Source organism: Mya arenaria, chromosome 10 (genome assembly GCF_026914265.1).
Source record: "Mya arenaria isolate MELC-2E11 chromosome 10, ASM2691426v1".
In the NCBI taxonomy this organism is placed as follows: Eukaryota; Metazoa; Mollusca; class Bivalvia; order Myida; family Myidae; genus Mya; species Mya arenaria.
This window is the reverse complement of record NC_069131.1, coordinates 74,312,650-74,324,241: the sequence shown is the minus strand read 5'-3', so window position 1 is coordinate 74,324,241 and position 11,592 is coordinate 74,312,650. Positions and strand designations below refer to the sequence as shown.

Below are 11,592 nucleotides of genomic sequence, written 5' to 3'. Positions count from 1 at the left end.
TATACAAAAAATGTGTTTAAATAATTTAATTTTAATAATTCAAATTTGATTCTGAAAATCTTAAACCGTTTCGAAAACCTTTTTGAACATTTCATATTCCTTAGACCAGTTATGACAATATACGTAGATAAAAGTTTAATCTTGAAATGGACGAGTGGCTTGTTTTTAATATAGGTGTCCGCCTCTCACCTAAGAGGCCCCGATGTTGATCCATGAAGCGGACACGATCTTGAGTTACAGCAATCTTCCCTCATAGCAAAGAAAAGATCAATACGTTTCAACTGTTTAAACTAATACATTGAAGAGGATCGACTGTGCCTTTAACCCATACTGTAACTACTTCAGCATATTGAAAATCAGTACCGAGGATGTTTTTAAAATGAAACCATGTTGCTGACTATATGATTAAGAGAAATATTCATATTTTAATTAGCATAATATTAGTTCAGATGGATATGAATCGTAGACATAATGGTGTGATTGTTCTTTTGATGTTGGAGATTTTACTGTTTACAAAATCGGGATTATGCGCAGGTACATGTATTTATCAAATACAAATTAAATTGCATTCTATTTTTATGATTTAAATTATTACGGTTCGACGCAAGTCAACTCAGTCCATCTTTATTACTTGAATTAACGAACATATCGTATAGTTATTTACAGGAAATGTTTGGAAGTGTTTTATGAATTATTTTAATACAGCTCTCGTCCGTTTATTTGATTTACTTCATTCATTCGCTCGTTCCTTTCTTCCTTCATTTAGTAATTAATTCAGGTAATGCATTCATCCGTTCGTCAGTTCGATCGCATTTTTTTTTATTAATTCCTTTATTCCTAAGTTTATGTATTCATCCATTCGTTCATGCGATCGTTTGTTCGTTCAATCGTTTGTTCGTTCGTTCGTTTGTTCGTGCGCTCGCTCGCTCGTTCGTTAATTCATTCATGAAATATTTCATACATTCATTTACTTAACAGATTACAATTTAAGAATTTGCCTGCGTATAATAAATCGTTAGAAATTTTTGTTTGAAAATCATTCCATTTATACGTGTTTGACGTCCAGACATCATACATCGAAGTGGACACCATAGTTTGACTTTGGTATGTGCCAGATGTGGGCTACGGATGAATGTATTAATACAAGAACAATTGCTTCTAAAGGTGTTTCACATTTAAATGGAGATATAAGTGTAAAACTGGGGCCTATCATTCAGTTAACAACATGATTGTATTTTTAATGTGAAGTATTTGACGATGTGCTCACCTATTTATGTATAAGCAAGTACAGCTGAAACATGTCTATTCTTTTCTTTTCATTTTGTCTCAGAAACAACTGATTTTGTCATTAATGCCTTCAATTCAGTCATAAAAGATAACTCACAAAAGAAAAAAAATCTCAATTGTTAGGAATACTGCCGAAAACTCGTTTTTCTTAAAGCGTTAAGTAACGCTTTTAGCCATAAAACATTAATTTTAGAACGGTGTATGACCAACTGCGATCTGATCTTATATCACTGGTTTCCAGACGTTTACGCAAAAATGACTTATTCCAAGACAAAAATATATATATATATAAGTTGTCAAAACGTCAAAGCTGGGAGAACGCAGCTTTAAATTTCAAGTGCAGTAACGAGTTGAAAGTTAACAACGAAACATGTTAACAACGTTGCCTACTTTAACAAAGTTCTGATTCGGAACAATCGGCCCATGTCTTATACATTACATGTGCTTTAAACATGTATCCACAATCGTGTCTTGAATAGACTGAAACCTTAAACCTTAAACCTATGTATGGAAATAGAAAGCATTGTGATGATTTTTCATGAGCAACTTACAGGCATTTAAAGTCAGCTATTTGGGTTTTAATAGAGAAATTCTAGTACTTATCCGTAACAGAAACTACAAGGTCGAAAGTCAAATCCAATATATTGATATTCATTTCTCTTTAACATGATCGTCTTGAAATTTAAGAAATTCTAAAAGATAAATTGCTTAATTTTTAAATTAATACTCATTTAAGCATCAATCATTATTTCTCTCCCTATTTTGACATGAGCGTTTTAGTAAATACAATCGAATCCATTGGACCCAAATTGTTATTTGATTTTTGTTGTTATTAAATCCAAATTACAAATAAGCGTGCTTTTGTTAAACTTGAAATCTTAAACAGTGAAACCCATCATGTCGGCTTATTTAACAGTTTCTACAGAGCTGGGCGAGACTCCCCCTGTTTGTTCAGTAAGGAAACAAATACGTGTCAAAGATTAATAATTGTCTATTTATGTAGTTGTGACGTGCTGATACAATCACAATTCAACTGTTCGAAGAGGAGCCTTAAACTAGCACGACCTTTTTTTAAACATGGTTTGTTCAAATATTTTCATTCGCATTTTAACAATACTGGTATATCAGTGTCATTTGACGTGTTAACTTAATTATATGCGTAGCTATGGACGGTATAATACCGCTTATACTCATTAATGTTTTTTAAGAGTTGAAGTATTTTCATTATGTTTCTGTTAAATAATAAACACGTCTTATTCTTTTTCTGCTGAAATGGTAATAAACCCTGCTATGTGCAATATTAAAAACATTTGCCCTATCAATGCTTTCGTTTGGAAGTAATTATTTTATAAAACTCATCGAAGAATATACAATGATATGCATTGCGAGTTTTCAGTGCAAGACGGTTTAAAATGACAGACAATTCGGGGATGGTTTTAATTCAAAAAAGGATTCGTAAACGCCCCTGCTACTGGTTGAATACAATATCGTGATGGTCCAATATCGCTCACACACTTGAATGCCATCACTTAAAGGGACTAGACACCAGAGGACATAATCGCAAGAAAAATGAAACTTGTCAAAAACTAAAATATTTTTTATATCGTTGTGTACAACGCATAAAATCTTACTTACTGATGTATTACCTCGCCTACGACACATGTATCTTTCGCAGTTTGTACGTATTTTTTTCATTTCGAAATTTACTGGGTTTGTCTACCACGTCAGTCACAGTATCTGAACTAATCACGTGACTTTTATATATGCTAAATATACAGACTATGAACCGGCTTGTTTTGTCAGGAAATAATGTACTTGCCGATTTTGGGACCATCTGGTGTCTAGCCCCTTTAAGAATCGTCTAGAGTTAGGGGTCACCCACGTCGATCATATCCCTTAAATGAACATGTTTTGGTAGGATTTTCATGGAAATAAAACCCTAATTTACAATTAATTTAATCTCCGATTTAAAATATATTTTTAAAAAGTAAAGCATTTAAGCCTTTTAAGGTACACTCCATCTTCGTTTCTATATCCATGAATAAAGAGATAAATTAACTGCCTTAGACGCCTCTTACTTCCCATCTATCTGACAGAAAGAACTGTCGATGGAGTTTGAATACATAATTAACACAAACATTCGATTTTGACAACTTTTTTTTTGCACTGTCGAAATTTCTGTTGAAATTATAAATTTTGCTCATAATTCTGCTTTTTAAAATCCAACACAGAGGACACGAACTCCTGCGAAACCTGACCCCAGTTTCTCAAACAATTCCTTTTTAAAAATTCAAGCTAATCACACTATTTTTGTTTTGGTATCATTCGTGTAATAATCTCATTGCATATGCTGCGCTTATATGCTCAACATATGTATTATGTATTTTTCGGACGCGTTTAAATGACAGATGAAAACATGTTTGGTTTCTTAATAAAAAAACGATAGTATTTGAAAAAACGCCATATATCACATGTATTTTAAAGCTATTATAAGTATGGTGGGTTGTAAGTATTTATAGGTAATATTATCATTTTTCGCTTTAGTAACGCCATCCCGCAATACAAAAAGATAAACTAATATAAAAAGTTCCTGTGTCCTCTCACCATGTAGAAAACTTAAAATTTCAATTGTTCATAGTTGTTCATTTACGTGACAAGTTATAAAACTTATCAGTCGCTTTTTATAAATATTTTGCTGAGAAATTTCGGCAAAGGATTTTATAGAATAAAGAATAATGAATTTTGTAACCATTTTCTTCCTATAAACTTTGTAATAATGTTGAATATTTGCTGAAAACCCTTGCCTCCGGGGCAAATCAGGTGTTGTGTTTATATAAGATAAAATACCCACGGGGGTAAGTTTACCCCACGTCCAAATGTGGTGCAAATTTAACCCCGAGGGTTGGCATGTGTTTGTATATACACATATTCCCCCTGATTTAATTTCTCTCACTGGAGTATATCTCGTCATATAGATGTGACAATAGAGTTTTGAGACTTACAGAAAATTGTTTTAAATAAAATCATGACAAAGTTCTTTTTGCTTTGTAAAGCGACTATAAATTAATTGCTAGAGTTTCGTCCCGCCCGCTCTCTCTTTTTCCGCCGCCTCTTAAATGTTATTGATTCAAATAAAAATGTTGAACTAAGGTCTGTATTTGCGTATCGGTCCGGAACTGTCCGGGAATGTCCGGAACTGTCCGGGAATGTCCGGGAACGGCGTTTATTCGTAACATTCACATGTTCACGAATTGTTACGATCGTGTTCCTAGTTCGTCTTGAAACACGTGTATATGGTCCCTTATGAATTAAAAAAGAGTATGAACAGATAGTCAACGGTCAAACAGGCATCTAAGAAAAATAAAATGTCACCCTCCGCCCCACATTTAAAAAGAATTTTGGATAAAATCTAGCAATTTATTATATTGGCCTAAAATCAAATTTAATAAAGTAGTTTCGCTTTAGAATTTCTCAAGAACTTTGGTCCCGCTGCATTCGGCAACATTTCATTCCTTTTAATATGTGTTCTTATTGATATAGTTATATTTCTAGATTCTATTTCAATTCTAATATAATTTTTAGTTACTTTTCTTTTTTTAGTAGCAATATTGGATATTTGATTATGACCTTTCGGTTAAGATTTAGTAAAAGATATGACATGTAAATGCAGTTTGAGGTAGTTTTTTTTTATCTTTGACCTACTCATCTTCTTTTGTCCACAGGGGCAGGGTGCCCGATCATGCCGCACCTTTATAGCCCCCCCCCCCCCCCCCACACACACACACTCGCACACATTTTTTTTCCAAATGAAATAAATGCAGACATATTTCTAAGCTTATAAATACATAAACATGGGGGAATAGTAACTAGTACTGAATTACAAAAAAAAAAATATGTTTCATGGCAACTAATTTAAAACATTGACTTTTTATCCGATATGACTCGTACTTGGAATTCAGTGTGGACAAACATTCGGACTAACTATGAGTCAATAAAGATTGCGTGGCCGACATACAAGTGTAACTAGCCTTAGAGGCTGGCATGACCAAAAAGGACTTGACCTAGATTCAATGATGACAATCTTTCTGAGCATCCTCCATAATTTGTTAATTAAACAATGAAAATTCTGCATGTATTGTTTGTTGTTTTTGCAGTTCTAATTTATTTAACAGTGGCCTGGAATGAACCCGACAGGAATGAACCCTAACTCTAACCCGACAGGAATGAACCCTAACCCTAACCCGACAGGAATGAACCCTAACTCTAACCCGACAGGAATGAACCCTAACCCTAACCCGACAGGAATGAACCCTAACCCTAACCCGACAGGAATGAACCCTAACCCGACAGGAATGAACCCTAACCCTAACCCGACAGGAATGAACCCTAACCCGACAGGAATGAACCCTAACCCTAACCCGACAGGAATGAACCCTAACCCTAACCCGACAGGAATGAACCCTAACCCTAACCCGACAGGACTTGAAATCGACCTACATTTCATAAAGATAATTACTCTGATCAAGTTTCATTATAAACCGATCAAGCATAAGGCTGCTGTCATCTTCACAGTTCACAAACTACAAACGCCATGATTAACATAAAATCCACCACGTTTTTTCTCGTAGCAGTTGTCAGGGGCGGGTCCAGGATTTTACATAAGAGGGTCGTATCTTAAGGGTATAACCTTTCGATTAGCGGCCTTTCCTCTGAACCGCAATTTATTTGGTTTAAACAGTTGGCAATTATGGGTTAACAAGTTCTAGTCCGAAATGGTGCATTTTGGACGTATTTTATTACCCTTTTCTCCTATATCGTAATTCATGGTAATTGTATATTGTTAAAAGTGAACTTGGACAGTTTTTTGTTGGAGGCGGGTGCGTTCCCCTGGAACCGCCAGTGGTTGTTTTGGCCAACGACAGATAAGTTTGTTGATATATCATCTGTAAAGTCTGAATATTAATATTACACTGATGTCGGAAAGCGATATCAAATGGACATTGACTTTATTCAGGTAAGGATTGGATCCCAGTCCGACGTTGGACGTTGGTGTCGTTGTGACACTATTTAACCACAATCCAACGTCAGTGCAACGTAAAGTGCCAACTCGACAACGGACACTGGTCGCTTACTTTATGATTTTAACAATAATTACAAAGATAAGCTAAACTACAAAAACACTGCTTTATTATAAGTTTCATGTCCAAGCGGTGACGCCATAGGCACGGTGCGTGACGGTCAGACATGCGCTGTATTGGTGGCGGCTAACAACGGCGAGTGTTACGACGCCGCGTTTGAAACGCAGTGCTGTGATTCCTGTAACGGAGCGGAGACGACAGACACACGTACGATCTCTGTTACATCATTTTAACTACATTGACGTTATTTCCTTGTAAACGTCACCGAGAAAGGCACGAACCTGCCCGCCTGTATTATTAATTTCATTTGGAAACGTAATGAAACAATTCAAAACGTTCAATGAATCCTTATTGTTTAAATGCAAAGATATGGTGCGAACAATCTAAACATCATGTTAGTACATTCTGCAAACTAATTTAGGTGTTTTGTTATTTATATTTCGTTTATGCTAATAACAATCATAAATTTCTGTAGAGTGCAGGTACGGGGACACAGCTTCCGCTTGTTTGTCTTTGCTCTGTATAACATACAATGACCCAAGTGAATGTTGTGCAACGTGCAACGTTGCCGGGCCGACATCACAAACTGAGCCACCGACAACTGTTACGTCACAAGAAACGACTACTACTTCTACTACAACAACAACAACAACACAGACGGTGACGTCATTAATGAATGCTGTGACGCAACAAGAAGCAACAACATCCTCAGAAGTAACTGAAGATTCCCCGCGGAAGTTAACAGGTGTTGCTATGTTTGCGATTTTAAAACTCAATTGTTCATAGTATTCAGATTTAAAACGGATATTCTTCTTGTTTTTTGTTCTGTGCGTAACGTTCTTTACAAACATCGAATGGCGTAACAGTGTATGTGGGTCAGAGATTTACTTTTCAAAAGGTTGAAATATTTTGAAAAACACACTTATTCACGCCAATCGGCGAATACTACTGTAACGGTTCGCTGTAGTCGACGCATGTGCGTTCATAGCATTCCGTTATAAACGGAAGTACGTTCATAGAACGGATGTTAACTATGTTGGTAATATGCAAACAAGAAAAACTGTGATACAAAGTATCACAGCGGGCCCACAGACAGATCTACTATGTAAATATTTTGAAGTTGGTGCTGGCTGATGTCGAGTCAAGGCTATGAAGGAATTAAAAGAGACATATTTTGGTAAAACATTAGTCTATGCACAAATACAGTTTATATTAAACACTTCTTCCAGGTTTCAGTACAACTATGAGCGGCCCGCAATAAGCAATGCCCGGCCTCTGTGTGAATAGAGAAGTTAGTGTATATAAAGACCGGTGGACCCCTTCAGGGTCGAGCATGCTTTTCTCTGAAGGGATCTGTTGGTGTTTGTTTAGCGTCGCACGTTACAAATGGTGGCAGCGGTGGGATATTGACAACTGCCGGAACGGAGTTGTCTTACTCTTGAGTTTCCCCGACAAAGTAATGTAACAGTCCGCTGTAGTCGGCGGATGTGCGTTCATAGCATTTCGTTAGAAACGGAAGTACGTTTATAGAACGGATGTTGACTTGGTTGGTAATATGCAAATTAGCAATGCCCGGGCTCTGTGTGAATAGAGAAGTTAGTGTACATAAAGACCGGTGGCATGCTTTTCTCTGAAGGGATTTGTTGGTGTTTGTTTAGCGTCGCACGTTACAATACTGTCATGTTGGTGTGTTAATGTACGTGTTTCTTATTTCTTATTATAAGGTGGAGAGATCGCGGCTGTGGTGATATGCTGTATTGTTGTGGCAGGCCTTACGCCACTGGCAGTTTTTGGGATTCGCAAGTGGTTGACCAGGTAAGTTACTTCAAATGTGAACCAGTGTTTTCTTGTTTTATCATGTTTAATACAAATAAAAGTATATATTTTTTTAGACGAGTAGGTCATCCTATCAAAGTAAATGTATGGTATAATAAATAATAAAAGAATAAAAGAACAAGCAGTGAGAGGTACAATCTTAGTATATTATGCTAAACAATAGAGAAAGAAATGACTTTATTTTTAGTAATGCTAAAAGTCAACTCGACGTACCATTATATTGTTGTAGAAGAACAAACAGAATACAAGATGGTAGCAAACAAAATATAGTTGATGACAATATGAATCAAGATGAGACACATCCTCCACCAAACAGCGGAGACACGCCCCTGAAAGTGAACGGATACTTAATGCCCGTGAATACGAAACCTCCCGGCGACACGCATTTACCAAGGGAGACAACCGTGATGGGAGGTACCACACGGGGACCATCTGAACAATCAGGGTTACCCAACGGGGCACAGTACGAAAACATTCAGCATTCGGACCAGATTCACTGTGTTTCGGAACTAGACATTGGTGTGTCAAATGAAGTCAAAAAGAATCTGTTTAACATGCCTCTGCCACCGATAGATTCGGGGACGACAACTCATAGTGTGACAGTATGAAAATAATCATACATGCATGTGTATGACTGATTCAGTGATGAATCTTATCGGAAAATTGTCTCATGGTTTTGGGCTGACTTTACGTCCCATATGTTTATATTGTTATTTATTACATATTTATTTCATGTATTTCCTGACATTAGAAAATGGCAAATCTTTTGTAATTTAAAGGAAATTGATAAACATGTACATACACTATTTAAAGATGACCACAACTGTCTTTGAATTTCGGTATTGCTAACCCAACCAGCGTGCCTATAATAATTATAGGTTTTCACAATAGAGTACATGTATGTAAAATTCATCAAAACTATAATATAATACACCAGCCCATAGAATCAAACGTATATTTATATCCCGGTTTTCGATGTCGTACCCTATTAACTATTAAATCAGAGTTTCAACACGGAAGCAGTAACTGTAATATACATTCCGTTTTCCGCGGGTCGCACAGATAAATACTTAAACCAGTTGATCGAATGTGGCTGCAAGTAAGGATAGGCACCTCGTGGACGTATCTACCGAGCGTATTTCATAGATTCATAGATTCGTCCATAAGGGTGTTCATCCGACTAAGACCATGTGAACTAAAAGTTTAGTTATTGTTCTTCAAGAGTCAAATATCATGGATATATCATATTACATGATAGTACTTATACCGGAAACAAAGCGTATTTTTGTTTGGCTTTAGTTCACGTGGTCTAAATCAGATAAACACCTCGTGGACGATCGGATATATATTACAAAGATACGCCCACTCGTTGTCTATCCTATATATAATAACTTAAGTGATACTCGTATTTTAATCAATATAACCAGCATACATTTTGATAAACCTTTAACTACTTACTAAATAATACATTTATGGAAAATACTAATTACTGATAACAAGATTGTAACCGTGTACTTGAAAGATGAAAACGCACATTTTTTTCAAATGACTGGTGGGTCCTAAAAGATTAACAGTGATCAACGATCGTCTCATAAAGTAGAATACTTTGTTTTGTGCACCTTTTTTCAAACTAATCACGGTATCCTTCTTAAGAACCATTGTCTTCGATATTTATTCATCCTTTTCGCTAAATTAAAACAATTGTATTAATTGTGGTACTGCTAATCTGGGAGTAGGAGTGCATGTTTTACAGGTTCACTTAACACTAACCTTCAAAGAAACATGGATAGAAGAACAATTTTGTTATAATTTATGAAAATGTAAACTAAAACATTCTGTATTTATTACAGTTTATGATGTAATTATATATCACATATCCGTGTTAAGGTAATGGAATATCCCGTAATAATACAAGCCCATTAATTTCAAAATTGTAATAATAAAGCTGAATTCTATTCAATCATGTTTTTTATGTTTTAAACTGCCAACAGATGTGGGTTTTGTTATGTAATACAAAGCAGCACTCAAATGAATGTTACTTAAGATGATACTGCGTGCCGGGTTACTATGTGCTACAAAATAATAATAACGTCAAAAAAGTTGGGGGGGGGGGTTAAAATTATTCAATAGTTCAAACGGAAATTTAACAGGTGTGAAAGAAAAGAAAATACTGAATGGAAACAAAAACGTCAGGTGATATATGTTTTATGTTACTTGTTCATGGCCAAAGGCTCTTGTGTTGCCGATATTGACAATAAAACTTGAAACTTGTATTCGTATTAATTTATATAAGCAGGATAATTTCCACACGCATAAGATGGATCTTCTTTATTGAAAGTCATTTTAATATATAAATTTTAACAATTTGTGTGTTTGTGTGTCAGGTTTTTTATTATAGAATGTTAATTATAATGCATTTCATACAATAACCTTTACATAAACCGACAACTGAGCTGAGAGTTTCAAATAGTGACGATTGTTTGACGAACTACTTCTGCAATCCAAAGCGGATTGACTTGTCCGATTGCACTGGTTTGAACTTTAAGACAGTAATAAGAAAGTATCGTTGTGCAAGTGCCAACCCGAGAAACCGATCACGCCACTAAAAACCTTTCTTGTACCAGGTGAGCAACCAGGCATTAATGGACTAGCAAACAATACATTGATACTCACTCAGACATTATCGAGATATTATTTGTAAAGAGGTGAAAGGGGAGCACTTATTTTGTTTATATTTAACATATAGTGTCCACGAACATCATTACAGAGTTAGGCGATAATGGAGTTGGGTTTAGGCGGACAGTGTCAATTCGGCTCATTACAAAATAATAAATAAATATAGAATTGCCGCTAACAATTTTTCGAGTTTCCTCACATGACCTATTAATCGAAACAGGAAGACATCATAGCATCCAAAGAACAGATATAATATGTATCTTCTGTATTATGAATGCCATCGAAAATGAATATCATTTCCTTTAAGTATGTCCAAAATATCATAATCTACAAAAACAATTTTTAAAACCATAATTTTGCCATTGGCGCATAAAAAAAACACTATTTTCCTCAGACAGCGGAAAAAAACTATGCAAAACGTTAATATAATAGTAAATATGTATATCATGCATCTTTGTAACGATCGAGAACCTAATTATGTCAAGTTAAGAAGTTGATACAATGATATATATAGTATACTTCTCTATTGCTCTTTGCTCTTCACGGGGATTTGTTTCATACAATTGTTGCATATATGCTTTGCATGTTGGCTATGAATGTTATAACATTTAATGCTGAATAAATCGTCACCTTAGTGCAATAACGTAATAACTGC

At 35.5% G+C, this 11,592-nt stretch overlaps 1 protein-coding gene across 1 annotated transcript; it reads left to right on the top strand.

Moving 5' to 3' along the window:
- Positions 1 to 324: 324 nt before the first annotated feature.
- LOC128206542 (uncharacterized) lies at positions 325 to 10,516 on the top strand. The gene is made up of 5 exons (XM_052909091.1): positions 325 to 534; positions 6,483 to 6,632; positions 6,901 to 7,170; positions 8,150 to 8,240; positions 8,491 to 10,516. The coding sequence occupies exons 1-5, from the start codon at positions 402 to 404 to the stop codon at positions 8,867 to 8,869; spliced, it is 1,023 nt and encodes a 340-aa protein (XP_052765051.1). The 5' UTR covers positions 325 to 401; the 3' UTR covers positions 8,870 to 10,516.
- Positions 10,517 to 11,592: the final 1,076 nt, after the last annotated feature.